The sequence below is a fragment of the Halichoerus grypus genome, chromosome 1 (genome assembly GCF_964656455.1).
Source record: "Halichoerus grypus chromosome 1, mHalGry1.hap1.1, whole genome shotgun sequence".
In the NCBI taxonomy this organism is placed as follows: Eukaryota; Metazoa; Chordata; class Mammalia; order Carnivora; family Phocidae; genus Halichoerus; species Halichoerus grypus.
The window spans coordinates 165,969,957-165,986,733 of NC_135712.1; the positions used below are offsets into that span (position 1 = coordinate 165,969,957).

Here is a 16,777-nt window from a genome sequence, read left to right on the forward strand (position 1 = left end):
CCTGACCACCAAGTGGCAGATTTGGACTCAGAGAATTCTAGAGGAGTTTACCAAGTGGGCAAGGGCATTCCAGGCAGGGGCACAGTGCTGCCAAGGCCCGGAGACCTGAAGATGTGTGGCTTATACGGATGATCTGTGGCCTGAGTATTTCTCTGGGGCTGGAATGACAAGAGTCAAGACTGGGTGTGTGGAGGGACAGCTAGGTGGCATCCAATGAGCCCTTAAAAGGATTCTGCTCATGGTGCTCAGAAAAAGCACCCCAGGCAGGGGTGGAGAGTGGTGTGAGGCCGAGGCTGCTGGCAGGGAGGCCAGGAAAAGTGGCCCAGGAGGGCCTCCAGAGGGCCAGCCTCAACCCCATGCCCCATCCCTCCTGAGGATGGCAAAGCTTTCTTCTTTCCCATCTTATTTTGTTTGAGAGAGAGAGAATGAGAGAGACAGCACATGAGAGGGGGGAGGGTCAGAGGGAGAAGCAGACTCCCTGCCGAGCAGGGAGCCCGATGCGGGACTCGATCCCAGGACTCCAGGATCATGACCTGAGCCGAAGGCAGTCGCTTAACCAACTGAGCCACCCAGGCGCCCCTTTCCCATCTTATTTTGAATCATTAGGAACTAAACTTGCCCTCTGAGAGAAGCTATGTGAATCATCCTTGAGTCAGAAATTGCTCCCCTGCCTCAGAAATCACGGCACACCCTCAGATTTCTTTTGTTATCTCCGACCCTTTGAACATCAGGACTTCGGCTGGCTTCTTCCCATCACGCTGCTGCTTCTCAGAACCACAGCTGTGCTTTAAGATGGAAATACTTCCTTCCTCACTTGTGAGGCCTTGTGCTTTCTTGGGAAAACATTCTCCTTTTCCAACCGTGTATGTTCTGAGTGTAAAACCACCCAAGCAGACCTTAATTTTGTATTTTATGAGACCTCTTTCAAAGTAGGTTGACACTGCAGTTAACGTTTGAATTATTAAGCCGAGGATGGGGACTTGTGGAGTGGAATTGTTGGAAGTTTGTGGCGTATTTCTGAACACATAAACTGTCTAGAGAAAAACAAATCTCCCTGGAGCCTCCAAAGGTCACTGGGGTCAAATCTGAAGTGGTTCAGGAAGAAAGAGCAAAAAGGGGTTTCCTGGCAGGATGGTCTTCCTGAATAAATCAGCCACACTTGACCCAATTAGAAACTCCAGGTCCTCAGCATACCCCATTCCTAAGCTGAGGTGGCCATGATGCCGCCTTACCCCAGCGAGCCCCAGTAACCCTCAAAGGCAGGAAGGAGCTGCTTAATTGTATTTCCCATGTCTTAGAACTTGGGTATTTGGAGAGGGACTCCAGGAAGCAGAGAGCCAACCTTGAACTCAGATCTCCTGGCTCCAAACCCAGGACTCCATTGAATATTCCAATGAGCCTCTAAGTCCCCAAGTCAAGCCACACTCTGAGAGTAGGGTCTGGCCAAGCCAGGGATGCCAAACTGTGCCGAAGACTCTGGAGGTGACTTTACAGGGTGCTAAGACGGGGAAGTGAGGTGGGCTGTGGTTCTGGTATGTGAAATGGCAGGGGCCTGTGTGTTGAATTCAACAACTGTTTTAGTTGTTTTTGTTTGTTTTGTTTTTGCAAACACCGTCTCTGGGAGAAGAGTTTAAAGCAAATAGTCCCAAATGGGGAATTTGGATTTTCAACAGACCTGTTAATCCCTACATCACACCCTGCACGTGTGCATGCACACACACACCACACATACACACATACCACACCATGCACACCACACACATACACGGTACACACCACACACACACCATGACATACACACACACACACAGCACACACATACAAGTGCATACACATACCATAGAACTGCATTCACACACCATACACAAACACACACCACACACACATACAACTGCATGTGTGCACACACATACACACACCACACACATACAACTGCACACACCACACACACACACAGCTACACTCACACATACACCACATACATTCAACTGCACACACACCACACATAAAATTACACACACCACATACATACACTGCACTCACACACCAAACACAAACATACACACCACACACCATATGAAATTGGACACACCACGCACACACACAACACACACACAACTGCACAAACACACACAGACACATTCTGCACTGCTGAGCCTGGGGAGGTCCCAAGGAGTCCGCTTTCCAGGAGTGTGTCTCCCCAGGGGGTCTCAGCCTGTCCTGTCTGTTGTCCTGGACACTCACACTGAGCTGCCTTCCCCGCCTCTGGGGAAGCTCCCATGGCTCTGCTACCTCATGCTGCTCAGGAGACCTAGCGCTGAGAAGCTCCTGGGGAGGCAGGCCTTTAGATGAGAATTCTGGAGGCCAAAGTTCTGCCTCATCTGGCCTCCCATGGGCAGCGCCCTACACATACAAGCACAGAATTATTCATTTATTCATTCCACAGACATTCATTGGTTACCCCATAGTGGGAGACAAAGATAAGCAAAACAGACACATCCCCCCACCCCCTTGGACTCTAAATTGATCATCAACCAGTTCCCTAGTTAACCAGAGATCTCCAGTGCTAGTGGAGACAGGCAGAGCTATGGGGAGAGCACGTGCTATGGGCTCAGAGCCGAGAACACTGGGGTCAAATCCTAGCTGGGCCGCTGACTAACAGTGTGACCTCGCCTCTCGGGGCCTCCCTGTACACAGCTGTGAAGTGGGAATACTCATCGCTGGCCTCCCAGGGAGCTGTGGGGGTACAACCAGACCATATGTGTGACAAGCCCAGTAAAGGATGGGGCAGAGTTGACATTCAAACATGGCTGCCGCCGCTGCTGTTGAGCTGGCTGGTGGTTCATCTGGGCACTGGGGAGGCCCCCCGCCCGTGCCTGCCCTTGAGGGGTGAGGAGCAGCGGGCTAGGCCACCGGAGACGGCCACTCAGCAGAAGGTTGTTTTCTGTGCACTGCTAGAAGCATCATCATATGGCAGGTGCTGCAGTTTACCATGCTACGGTGGCTGGGTTGTTTGGGGAGACTTTTTGGAGGTTTTTTAGTGGTGAAATACCTGTAACATCAAATGAATCATCTGAACTGTTTTCAAGTGGCATTAAGTACATTCACGTTGTGCGACCATCCCCACCATCCATCCCAGAACTTTCCATCTTTCCAAACTGAAACTCTGTCCCATCAAACATGAGCTCTCCATTCCCCCTACAACCAGCCCCTGGTGTCCACCATTCTACTTTCTTTTTCTATGAATCTGACTCCTCTAGGTACATAATACAGGTGGAATTATACAGTGTCTGTCCTTTTGTGACTGGCTCATTTCACTTATAATGCTCTCAGTTTTATCCATGTTGTCACATGTGTTAGAATTTCCTTCCGTTTTAAGGCTGGATCATACTCCCTTGTATGTGTAGACCGCACTTTATTTATCCATTCATTTGCCGATGGACACGTGGATTGCCCTTACCTCTTAGCTTTTGCGAGTAATGCTGCCATGAACATGGATATACAAATATCTTTTTAAGTTCCTGCTTCCAATTCTTTTGGGTATATACCCAGAAGTGGAATGCGTTACTATATGGTAATTCCATGTTTAATCTGTTGAGGAACCACCATCCTGTTTTCCATGGTGGCTGCACAACGTCACCTTCCCACCAACAGCGCGCACGGCTGCCGTTTCTTCACACCCTCACCAACACTTATTTTCTGCTTGGCTTTTTTATAGTAGCCATCCTAATGAGTGTAAGGTGGTACAGGCTAGTTGTGCTTTTTTTTTTTAAGTAGGCTGCCCACCCAGCATGCAGCCCAATGTGGGCCTTGAACTCATGACCCTGAGAGCAAGATCTGAGCTGAGATCAAGAGTTGGACGCTTAACTGACTGAGCCACCCGGGCACCCCTAGCTGCACTTTTTTTCATCTCATTCTTGCAGGTGTTATAACTTATAGCTCTTCTAGTCATTATTCCTTGCTCTTGGCTCTATTCACCCCCCAGCGCCCCAAACACGAACAGGAGTTGTCCTCTCAAAATTATGCCTGGTGGCTGCATCCAGCATTCCCAAAGGGCTCAGTACCACACAGGGAAATGTGCTGGATGAAGCTCTGCACTGGGAGCCAGGGGGCTTGGGGACAGCCCCAGGCCTGCCCCTCTGCAGGTCTGTGACCACGAGCAAGTCACGCCCCTCCCGGGCCTGCTTCCTGTCCGTTAAAATTGAAACAATACCAACGTCTTAACTCCCTTACAGAATCGGAGACCTAGAGATAAAAAGGCTCTCGGAAAGTCTATAGCAATAGCAAAACCTCTGGGTTTGTCAAGATCTAAAAAAAAATCAAAAGAGAAAAGGGGTGGGCCCCTCCTTCTTAGTAATACACGTAGGCGATCTCAGAGCTCAAGTTCATGGAAACAAATTGAATTACGTAGGAGGCAGCTCTGCCATTTGCAACCATGGATTGTTTGAAATCCTTTTAGAGGAAAATTAAAATATTTCACAGAGGGTAATAAAATGCCGGGTATTTTGAAGGCATAACTGTTCAGCTCTCTTGGGCTAATAAGTAATTAGGCATTTTTATTTAAGTCCTCTGTGTTGTCATTTTCTTTCATTAGTGGAGAGGGGAGAAAAACTGTTGTGAAAAAGACATAAAATTCTGGAAGTCACCAGAAGGTTAATTATAAAAATACAGAAAAAATTAAAAGTAAGAGGGATGCCTAGGTGGCTCAGTCGGTTGAGCGTCCGACTCTTGATTTCGGCTCAGGTCATGATCTTGGGGTCGTGGGATGAAGCCCCACATCCGACTCAGTGCTCAGCAGGGAGTCTGCGTAGGAGTCTCCCTTTCCCACTCCCTCTGCCCCTCCCCCCACATGCACGCTCTCTCTCTCTCAAATAAATAAATCTTTTTAAAAAATTAGAAGTAAATAAATAAAATATATAATTTTTAAAATCACAACATTACACCATACTACAGAGACAAAGGGAAAGTGCTTCGAATTTATTTTCGCAAATATCAGAAACGGGAAGCTGTACCAAAGTTTCCTTTGCTTCCAAATCCAGTCCCACCAAAGAGCTCAGGAGTGGGGAGCCTTCTAAGGCCCCTGGTGCCAGAGACATAGTTCTGCATGGCGTGGGAGCAGGGAGGGTGTCCTGAGCCTTGTTCCTGCCCAGGGCCCTCAGCTGCCACTGAGGCACCACACCTCTGCTTCATTGCACCATCCCTCACCACAATCCACTTGAAGAAAAGGGTTGAAAAGCGTCGTTTTTTCTCTCAGCTAGAGGTCATCTGTTCTAGTCTCTCCATTTTATAGACAGAGAAACTGAGGACATGGGCTTAAGGCTATGTCCTTCCTATGAATTATCAATGCCAGTGACTCCACAGCGCTGGGATCGGCTCCCTAGGCCTGAGCCCTAACTGTGGAAGGGGGAGTGAGCCAGGGCCATGTCCAGTCGCTGTCCTGTCCCCCACACAGTTGGTCCGTGCCAGCATCTTCCAGACCCCACTTTCTGCCTGTCCAGGAAGTCCTTTTGAGCAGCATGATGGGGGCTGAGGGTGAGGATGCAGAGTTCCTGGACAAGGATGGTCTGAGACCCACAAAAAGCCACTAATGCCGGGGGGGTGGGGATGGAACAGGCAGGTTTGTAGGTAGATATTCCTCTTCTAAATCTCTCTAGGGTTTGGGTTTATCTGCAGTGGCTTTTACCATCCCCAATGCCACCTCCACCCAAGACGCTTCATAAAAGTAATTTTATTCAAGGAGTATATGCACGTGTGTGGGGGTACAGGTGGGACCTGAGTTATAGGAACCTCCCACAGCCTCCGGCTAATCCCACAATTTGCCCATATGGAGGCCTCTTGTTCTTACCTATTAACCTGTGCCTCCCCCACCACTCTGGTCTGCATGGAACCATCCAGCCAACAATTAGTAAGTGCCTACTGTGTGCTGGGCTCTGTGCTGGTCCTGAGAACATAGCAAGGAAGAGAATACAATAACTCCTTTACTCAGGGGGAGACAGACCCATGAAGCAATTTTCAAAAACACGGAGATAGGGGCGCCTGGGTGGCTCAGTCGGTTGGGCGTCTGCCTTCGGCTCAGGTCATGATCCCGGGGTCCTGGGATCGAGCCCCGCATCGGGCTCCTTGCTCTGCGGGAGGCCTGCTTCTCCCTCTTCCTCTGCTGTTCCCCCTGCTTGTGTTCCCTCTCTCTCTCTGTCAAATAAATAAATAAAATCTTTAAAAAAAAAAAAAAAAACATGGAGATATTTGAGCTGGCCCTTAAAAAAGCAAGGAGGAGTTTGCCTGGCAGGAAAGGGGAGAGGAACAGCAGGGCAAAGGCACAGAGGCATGAAACTGGTCATGTTCAGGCAGCCACACGACGAAGTGAGAGTTGCTGGGGGAGAGGTGGTCAATGATTTCGCCAAGCCCCCAGGGTGGGGGTTTGTGTTCATGCAGCCCCGCACCTGGCAGAGGGCCAGCACTTAGCCAGTGCTGAAGAATGTATGCTAAATCAGTGAGTGGAGAGAAGGAAAAGAGGAAAGTAAATGGTGGTTTAGTCATAGAATGGAATCGATAGAGCAGGGGGAAAAAGAACAAACTAGCTAGAATAAACACAAGTGATTCTCAAAATGTAGTTACATGAATAAACAAGTTTTCGAAGAATGTGTACGGTCCCCTTACATGAAGTTTTCAACATGCAAAGCAGCACTGCACATACACGCATACAGACAAGGTTAAGCTACGTGTAATTGAGCATGTTGACTTACAATAGCAGTTTCATTTGGCTGAACCTAAATTGAGCTCACAAGGGACAGTGCATCCATAGCATGGAATACTACTTGGCACGGAAAAGGGACAAGCTCTTGACACACAAAACTTGCCTGGACCTCGAGGAGATGATGCTAAGTAAGAAGAACACAATCTTCAAAGGTTTCACATACCGTATGATTCCATGTATATAACAAGCTTGAAATGACAAAATTATGAGGATAGAGAACAGATTAATGGGGGCCAGGGCCAGGGAGGGAGTGGGAAGGGAGGTGACTGCTGCTTTGAAAAGGGTGGCACAGGGATTGGATCCTTGTCATGAACTGTTGCTGTGTATCTTCACGGTGGTGGTCACAGGAATCCACACACGAAGCATTGCGTAGAACTAAGCACGTACACACGAGTGCATATAAAACTGGTGAAATCTGAGTAAGGTGGGTTCGATTGCTTCAGTGTCCGTGTCTTGGCTGTGAGGTACTATAGTCACACAGGTGAGCACTAGGGGAACCTGGATGAAAGTGTGTGCCATCTCTCTGTACTGTTCCTTATTGCATGTCAGTCTAGAACTAGCTCAAAATAAAAATTTAAAACACACACAGGGTAGGGGCTCCTGGATAACTCAGTTGGTTAAGTGTCCGACTCTTGGTTTCAGCTCAGGTCATGATCTCAGGGTCTTGAGATCGAGCCCCACGATGGGCTCCTCACTGGGCGTGGAGCCCGCTTAAGATTCTTTCTCTCCCTCTCTCTCTGCCCCCACCCCTGTTCTCTCACTCTCGCTCTCTCTAAAGTAAAAAAATAATAAATAAATCGTTAAAAATTTAAAAAACACACACATAGGGTAATAATTCATGCCACTTTTAAGACAGAGGTTCTTTCTGGGACAAGGGTGGATTCTGCAGACAGGGAGGGACACACAGGGGGACTCACCTTTATCTGTCATGTTTTCCTTCTCAAGGAAGAAAAATCTGAAGCAAATAGGGCCTAATGCTCAGGCTCTACAAAGCTGAATGGAGAGTACATGAGTGTTTCTTTTCTTATTCTCTATCCAGCTTGTAGGTTTGAAAGAGTTCATAGTTTTTAAAAAGCTGATCTTGCTTAACTCCTTTCATCCAGAGCCAGGATTGGGTCTGGGATGGAGAGGGCTGAGGGTGCAGGTGGTGGGGAAAGGGGACAGCCCAGCCCCGGGGCCTCAGAGGCTACCCCCGGTGAGCCGCCCCGGCCTCTCTCCCCACAGCCCCCAGAGAAGGAGGGTGCCCTGCCTCGGCAAGTGGGCAACAAGACGGAGTGCGGCCTGCTGGGCTTCGTGCTGGACCTGAAGCAGGACTACGAGCCCGTGCGCAGCCAGATGCCGGAGGAGAAACTGTACAAGGTGTACACCTTCAACTCCGTGCGCAAGTCCATGAGCACAGTCATCAAGCTGCCCGATGAGAGCTTCCGCATGTACAGCAAGGGCGCTTCCGAGATCGTGCTCAAGAAGTAAGCTGCGCGTGGGAGGTGGGGGGGAGGAGGGGTGCGGGGAGCGGGGGACCACCAAGTCGTGCAGCGCAGGCTGTCCTGCAGCCTGGGCTGGAGGGTCATCTGGCACCCAGAGTGCAGGGGAGGCCCTGCCCAACGTCCCACAGCAGGACCACCTCCAGGTGCTTTCTCCACTATTTCCTCTTAAAACTTTCTACAGAGAGCCCTCCCTTCCTCCTCCCTACATCACTGAATCACCAGGAAGTTCCACCCAGTGTCACTGTTAAATCTCCCTTATTTCACTTCCCTTAGCACAGAGATGGTTGACCATAGTGATGTTCGTTATTAGCCAGCCTACTCTGGCTCCAGGTGCCAGAGATAAGCCTGGAGATCTAAGCAAGTCACTCCCGGTCTCTGGACCTCAGTTTCCCCACTCATACCTTGATGGGATTGGTCTAGCCCAGTGGTTCTCAACTCTGGCTACACATTGGAATCACCCAGGGAGCTTTTAAAAAACCACTGATACAGGGCACCTGGGTGGCTCGGACACTTAAGCATCCGACTCTTGATTTCAGCTCAGGTCATGATCTCAGGGTGGTAAGATCGAGCCCTGTGTTGGGCTCTGCACTGGGCGTGGAGCCTGTTGAAGAGAGAGGCTCTCTCTCCGTCTGCCCCTCCCCCCCTCTAAAAAAATAATAGAAATAAATTGGAACCTTTGGGGTAGGGCTCACACATGGGTATTTATTTATTCGGTGTTCCCCCCAAGCCATTCTAATGTGCAAGCAAGGTCCAGAACCACTAGTCTAGGTTTCATGCCCTTTGAAAACCATTTTAGCTGTGGAACTATTTTTTCAGATGAAATCTTGTGAATATAAGACAGATCAAACTAGATGTGCTCTTGCTGAATGGACTGGGGCAGATATTGCAAGAAGGCTGCCTGATTTCTTTTTGGCTGGTCCTGATTTCATCCCTGCCTGGGGCCCAGGGGCCTGGACCAGCCCTGAAGCATTATGGGAGATGAACTGGACAGACACTGGATGACCAACCACAGCCAGATGGGCATCACTGGGGAGGGGGAGGTGAGCGCGAGCTGGTCAGAGGGAGGATCCTTGGGCCCTTGGCTGGACCTTACCCATCTCCCTCCCATCCGCCCCCAGGTGCTGCAAAATCCTCAATGGGGCAGGGGAGCCCCGGGTCTTCCGGCCCCGCGACCGGGACGAGATGGTGAAGAAGGTGATCGAGCCCATGGCCTGCGATGGGCTCCGAACCATCTGTGTGGCCTACCGCGACTTCCCCAGCAGCCCCGAGCCCGACTGGGACAATGAGAATGACATCCTCAATGACCTAACCTGCATCTGTGTGGTGGGCATTGAGGACCCGGTGCGGCCCGAGGTAAGCCCCCTACCAGCAGGCTTGGAGAGGCTGGGAGTCTGGCCTGCTGGCAAGCTAGCTTAAGGTGCCTCACCTCTCTGAGCCTCTCTGAGCCTCAGTTTCCCTGTAGCATCTACAAGGTTTTCTCTTTACCTACTCCTAAATGCTCAAACTCGTAAGACCAGCATAGGCCACGCTTGGCATCAGTCTGCTCAGGACATCGGGCAGCCTGACAGCAGGCATTGCTTTGCCACGGGAGCAGCCCTAGAGCCATCCGCCCAACCATCCAGAAACCTCCCCGTGTTCCCAAGGGACAAGCATGGGGGCTGCCCTGCCTTAGAAGCCTCTTGCCCCATAGGAGCCAGGATCTCCTATAACAAACACATCCACAGGCCTGGGTTCCAGGGTCCCCGTAAAGGAGAGACCCAGAAACTAAGGTCACCGGTATTCAGGAAAACCCCCAGTGTGATGTCACATCAGCAGGTAGAGATCTGTCCATTCAGATCCAGTTTCCCAACCTAGCAGGCTTGCACAGTGACGCAGCCTATAGTCTCGCTTTGTTAGGTCTCCAGGGGCGCAGAGCTAGAAAGTTAGCCAAAGGTCAGACTCTCAGGCAGAAGAGAAGAGGGATGACAGCACCCCTCTCCGGAAGGACCAAGGAAGGTGATGTAGTAAATGCACCTAATGGAGTGCTCAGCTCACACAGGTCTTCAGTCTCCTTTAGCTGCATCTACACCCGGCAGAAAGGCAGAATTCAGTGCTGGGCATTGGCAGGGTTGGGGGAGGATGGACATGGGTGCTCAGTCAGATTGCCCAGGCTGAAGAGGCTGTAGGAAGAAGAGAGGGCTGCCTCGAATCTCCAAAACATTGCTGTGGGCAGGCAGAGTGAGTCCTCACCCTGGGGAGCCCCAGAGGGCAGAGCCCAGGAGAGGCCGGCCTCCACGTCATCGGAGGACTAACCCAGCTGCTGGGCCCAGGGCTGATTCCCAGGCCGGCAGGGACTGGGCCCACGTTGGCCCCAGCCGTGGAATTCGGTGATGGGGCCTCTCAGGGCCACCTTCCTCCACCGGAGGCAACTTCATTGTTCCCCACCTGCCCTGACACCATTCCCTAGGGGCCGCTTGCTGTTCCCTGCTCCTTATGGAGCCTCCATTTCCCCTTTTTTCCAGTGAAAAGGGGTAGACAAGGTGTTTTCCAAATTCCCAGCCCTGATATTCTAAGAGTCTGTGTTCCAAAGACCAAGTGAGACTAGAATGTCACAGACATGGACTTTCATGTTTCGGCAGCAAGGAGAAGCATCGTCAGGAGTGTGAGCTCAGGCATCAGACAGACCTGGGATCCTGAGTCCCAGCATTACTGGCTGTGTGACCTTGGGCCAGTTATATAACCTTCTGAGCCTCTGTTTCCTCATCCGTAGACTGGGGATAATAATAGTATTCTGCACTCACACACACCCCAGGATACTATGAGGTATCATGTGCATGACAGATCATGCACATACAAGGAACAGGCAGTGTCAGGCAGGAGGTAGATGGCCTGTAAATGTGGCTCCCCTTCCTCTGTGCCCCTCCCCAGTAGATTCATAACTCTGGATCCAGTGACGGGTAACAACCCCTAACACAGAGCCTGGGCTGTGAAAGGTGCTCATTTAAGTGTGGAATGAATGAATGAGAATGAATGGGACTTGAACACCAATCTTCCAGTACTATGCCTGGTACTCGTCTCTCACACCCCCTAGAGGCCCCCACAGGCCTCCTCACTCCCACCCAGAGCCTAGAGCAGCCAAGGCAATTTGTCCCCGGGTGCTTGGCCCTGGAGCCATATGGGTTTTCCCGCAGACTGTGTCTCTCCCTGGACGGACAGGCCATTTATCAGCCTCCCCATGGGATGCCCTCTCATTACCAGCCGCTAATGGGTTCAGGCTTCCCATGACAGTTTATCTCCTTACAGTCTCCACATAGCAGATGAGGCCAGCCTGCGGCTCATTCCCAGAGCTCCTAGCCTATCACCCTGCCTCAGAAGCATCCCCGAGGTGGGGTGGGAAGCGGCATCAGACACATACTTTTTTTGGTCATGACCTGTGCTAATAACAAATGTATTTTATATCATGACCCAATAAGCACATACACTTAACCAAAATAAGGATGTCACAAAGTAATGTGATGCACTTGTAAGTATTTTCTATTTTCTTCTATCTCTTTCTTTTTTTTTAGTGCTAGTCACCACCCGCTAAACTGATTTGACAATCCACTAAAGGGGCACGACTGCAGGGTTGAGCACTGTTGACCTAGACCAAGCACTTCCCCACAGCCCCAGTGTGCAGGCGAAAACACTGAGGCCAAGCAGGGACAGTGATGTTCCCCAAGTCTCGCTGTAAGTGGCTGAGCAAATCCAGATTAGAACAGGTTTTCCACCTTCCTGCCCCAGGCCCTGCTCCTGGGTGCCACAGAAATGAAAGGGCAAGTGGTTCTAAGTCAGGAGTGTGAGGAGAGGGAGGACAGGGCCTGAGAAGGCCTTAGCTGGGTCCCTGGCATGTTCCGCTAACAGCATGATTATCCAGAGAAGCTGGCTTCAGGCACAGACTTCAGGCAAAGACTCCCAGCAGGGCTGGGAGCACTTTCATCCTGCAGGGCCCTACATTGGAGAAAGGGGGCCTGGATCCAAGCCCCAACTCTGTCACTCACAAGCCACTTGCCCTCTCTGTGCCTTGGTCTTCTGATCTGTAAAATGGGAGGTTGGCCCAGATGCCCCTCAGGTCCCTGCCAAGCTCCAACATTCTGAGCTGGCTGACGGGAAGGCTTTCCCTGACAACTTTCTTTGCTTCTGTCAAGTGAGTGCATCCTTGATGGTGACCTCCTCTCTCCCCTGGGCTTTCCCCCAGGATGTATATTTCGATGTTGTAAGCTGTGTTGGGGAGCAGGGACTTACTAGGGTGACAAAGCAGGGTCAAGGGACACGGGTTCTAATCCCACTCCTAACACTCCCTCACAGAAAGCCTTCAGGTGCATCTCTTCCCTGGGTCTCCATTTCCCCATCCAAACAATGAAGAGTTGGACATTCCCAAGTGAGGGACACCAGCAGGGTTGCTGGTGACACTGCTTGGAAGTATAAAAGCTCTGACCTGTTGATTCAGGATTTCCAAGTAGGGTGGGGATGGCTTTTGATTTATTTGGGTTTTAGGCTGGGGGATTTACACACACGGAGCCAAATTCCAGTGGTTCAATAGCACAGACAAGATGAAGTAACCTCCCATGCCACCCCCAGGCCCCTGGTTCCCGCCTCACAGGCAGCCACCGTCACCAGCTTCTTGGGTGACCTTAGGGGAGTGTCTATGCCTACAGTTTGGGGCAGGCTCTCCCAGGCAACCCTGAGGCTGGCCGGAGCAGAAGCCTCAGCCTGGGCCACCTCTAGGGTACTACAAACATTTTCAGATTCCTTCTGCAACTGCCACTGGAACACAAACTACCTCCCTCAGTTTTCTCATCTGTCAAGGGGACAAATCACGTTGTCTTCCTCCCATGAGAAGACAGAAGACGGAACGGATCAAAACAGGCTTGCCGATCATCCCCCAGACACATATAAGACGCTGCCTCGGGTACATTTTCCGACACTGACTGAAGCCACTGCGGATAAAGCCATGAGAAGAGCAGCAGTCTGGGATTTGCCAGGTTATCCGGGGGTATTTAGAGCCCTTGCAGTCACAGAGAATGGGTGTCACCAGCAACAACAGATGTTTAAAAGCCTTCATTTAATGAAAACAGGAAGCGCCCATTTTCTGGCTGTTTTTCCTCCGTGAGAAAACTCTTGGATAATTTTAGCAAAAGAAGGAATTTTTTTTTTAATTTTACAGCTATTTTGTCTATGTGGAAAGTATATTTCAACCAGATCGGTGCTTCTGTGGCTTGTCTTAATCATCTCTGGATCCTCAGTGCCCAGAGCAGCTAGATGTTTGTCAAACGAATGAACGAGTGAGCAATACAAGGAAATGCAGAGTGCAGTTTAAGGAAGCACCCCATTGGGTTGGAGGAGTCCAGAATGGCTTTATGAGTAGAGGGCATTTCACCTGAAAGAGGGAGAGACTCCCAGATTACAGGAGAGAGGGTGTTCTAGGCGGAGGGAACAGCGCAGGCAAACGCAGATGGGTGAGAGTCTAGTGAATACCCCCGTTGGATTTATGAGAGAAATGGGTAGGAGGGGAGCCTGGAGCTAAATTGTGAAGGGTTGGCATGTCCCCATCCAAATCCATTCACCAGGCTTTGAGGGGCTTAAGCAGAGAGATGTTTCATGATGACCCATGTGCCCTGTGCCTGGCCCCTGGATGGGTCCTGAGCAGTCGGCGGTCTCTGCCTTCTGGAGCCCACAGCCTAATGAAATGTCCAGTGAAAGGGGATGAGTAAGCAGACCCATAGCACATGTGAGCGTAAAGCCAGACTGAAGTACAACAAAGACGTCCAGTTACAGGGCCCACTGCCCAGAAAGGTGGCCGAGGAGGCTCTCGGGTGTGTCCAGGTCCATCTGGAATCCCCCCACAGGTAGGTCACAGGCCTCTAAGGTACCTGACTCAGGAATCGTGGTGGCATGCCCACACCATCCCACCACCCCAAACAAATGGCTGCCTCTCCCCGGTCCCCAGACACCAGCTGTGCCCCACCCCCCACTGCATCTGCCTCCATACCCTCAACATCTCTCCCCATCTCCTGGAGCAGAAAGAACAAGCACAGAAGACCATGGTCAGGTGCATTGCCAGGCACCCTACCCCCCACCACCAGCATCTATTGTTCCCATGCTTGGTGCCCTTTGCCCCCATCACAGCATCGCCCAGCCTCGCTGAGGGGTGCAGACTATCATCCCCACTTTATAGGTGAGGAAGCCAACACTCAGGTGGATCCCCAGGGCAAAGCCCAACCCAGCCTTTTGGCCCCTGAGCCCTCTCCCCCAAGGGCAGAGAAGCCTCCACCACACAGAGGAAAGTGTGGGGGCCAGAAAAATTAGCTGCCTCCTTTTTCTCCCCAAGCCAGCTTGTTTTGGGGAACCCCAGAGGGTGGGAATTCCAAGCAGGCAGATTTCAGCTCCCTGAGACAGCCTTGAAAGCGTTAAGTCTTTCTAAAACACGGTACCAGACACCTCGTCCCCAGTTCAGAACTTACCATGGCCCCCAGGCCTGGTACCAAGCCCCTGATTCCAGCACCTTCTGACCGCAGGCCCTTCTCCAGCTTCATGGCCACTGGCTCCTGCCTCACATCTTCCTCAGCCTCAGCCCCTCCAGATCACCTGTCATGCTCTTTCTACAGCACCCTTCCCAGATTCTCTGCCAGTGCATCTCAAGGGACACTTTTCTGTGGCCCGGGCCACAGTGAAGTGGTCATCTGCATAGCTCCAGCCTGGGCACAGCGCCAGGCGCCAGAGCCTCAGTTAGTGTTGGATGAACAGAAGCCGCTCAAACATCCCCTTCTCCAGGAAGCTTTCCCAGATTTCTCCTCTCCATCTACTTCCTTCTGAAGGAATGGCACCTTCCTCTGTGCTCCCAGAGCCCTTTGTACAGAGATCTTTACCAAAGCCCCTGCCTCCTACAAGAGTACAAGTCAGACCCAGACCACCTGCTCTCATCTGAAAGAAGAATGATTATGTGAAAGGGTATGATAGACTTGTTCCACTGTGGAATGGTCAGCCTTGGAGTGGGTGAGCACCCCGTCATCAGAAGCCTGCAAGCAGAGGCTGGCTGGCCATCCGTGGGATGCCTAGCCGGAGATCTGGGCAACGAGCAGAAAGTCAGAGAGTCATGACCTGAAGCCCCTTCCAACTCCAAGACCCCAAGCGTCTTTGAATCAAACATAACCTGAATTATTCCTTTGAAGGCAGGAGCCAGATAAGGTGTATGTCCCCTAAAGAGCAGTGGTTCTTTCCTTTCCCCTGGAACAGGAGACAGCAGGGGGCTGCCGTCCCGGTTACAGCCATGGGGAGGACATCAATAAATTATGTAAGCAGGATGTTGGACGTTCCACATCCCCACTCCCTCTGGCTCTGTACAAAGAGGTCACGTTCGCCTGGGTGAGCCGCCGCTGTGGCACGAGGCAGAGGCCTTGCTCACGTGGCCCCCAAGCCCTGAGGGGGCACCAGAAGCCTCGTCCCTGGGCCCTGGAAATGCACCCAGAGGAGACCTGTGGTCAGTTTACCCTGCTCCAGCCCTGGGGACGAGGAGATCCTACCTGTCACCACAGAGCTGGTCTCTAATACCATTCTGGGAGCTGGAGGGGCCTCCTGACCTTGGCCTCTTCACGGCATTTGTTCCTTGCTCCGCCACAAGATGACCATGCTCGGGAGTCTTGATTTTCTCTACAAGCAGCAAGGGGGAGCCCCTGAAGGAGAGTGACACCCAGGCGGAACTTTAGGCAGGTCGCTGGTGGTCAGGTAGGAGAACGATGGAAGAGGGACAAGGCCAGAGGCAGGGAGACTGGGGAGGGGCTAGGCAGTGACCCCAGCTTGGAACGTGGTGCTCTGTGCTGAAGGAACAGCAGGTGCTGTGGATGGGGGAGGACAGAGGCTAAAGATTTTCAAGATCAATCCTTGTTTTTAAAATTCCTAAGGGCAGGAAGGGGACCAGTGGGCAGGAGCTGTCCACAGTCAGGTTTTGAACCAATGTTCTAATTCTTATATGAGTTTGCTGGGGCCTCCATAACAAAGTAGCACAGATTGGGGGCCTCCAACAACGAACTGGACTGCCTCACAGTTCTGGAGGCCGGAAGTCCAAGATCACGGTGTTGGCAGGGTTGGTTTCTTCTGAGGGCTGTGAGGGAGAATCTGCTTCAGATCTTCTCCCCACCCCCAGCGCCCACACCCCCCCAAGGTCAAGGGGGTTTGCTGGGAATCTTCAGCGTTCCTTGACTTGTGGCAGCAACACACAATCTCTGCCTTCATCTTCACATGACATTCTCCCTGAGTGCGTGTCTGGGTCCAAATTTCCCCTCTTCATAAAAACCCCAGTCACATTGCCCGAGGGCCACCCTACCGACCTCAACTTGATTACCTCTATAAACACCCTATCTCCCAGTAAGGTCACATTCACAGGCACTGGGGGTTAAGACTTAAATGTATTTGGGGGGGGGTGGCCACAGTTCAGCCCATAACAGTCTGCAGACCCTCTCAGCAGTGGCTTGGCAGAGTGGGAATGGGGGTGAGCTCCCCAGGCACTATGATATGCAAGAGGAGT

General features: G+C 51.5%; 1 protein-coding gene across 11 annotated transcripts in view; it reads left to right on the forward strand.

Annotated features, from left to right (window-relative positions):
- The window catches only part of ATP2B2 (ATPase plasma membrane Ca2+ transporting 2), a 374,078-nt gene that overhangs the window by 331,767 nt on the left and 25,534 nt on the right, over window positions 1-16,777 (forward strand). For all 11 annotated transcript variants that reach the window (XM_036079860.2, XM_036079863.2, XM_036079864.2 and 8 more), the window contains 2 exons: window positions 7,979-8,220; window positions 9,357-9,591. In XM_036079860.2, coding sequence (XP_035935753.1) covers window positions 7,979-8,220; window positions 9,357-9,591 — 477 coding nt within the window. The remainder of the gene's footprint in view (window positions 1-7,978; window positions 8,221-9,356; window positions 9,592-16,777) is intronic.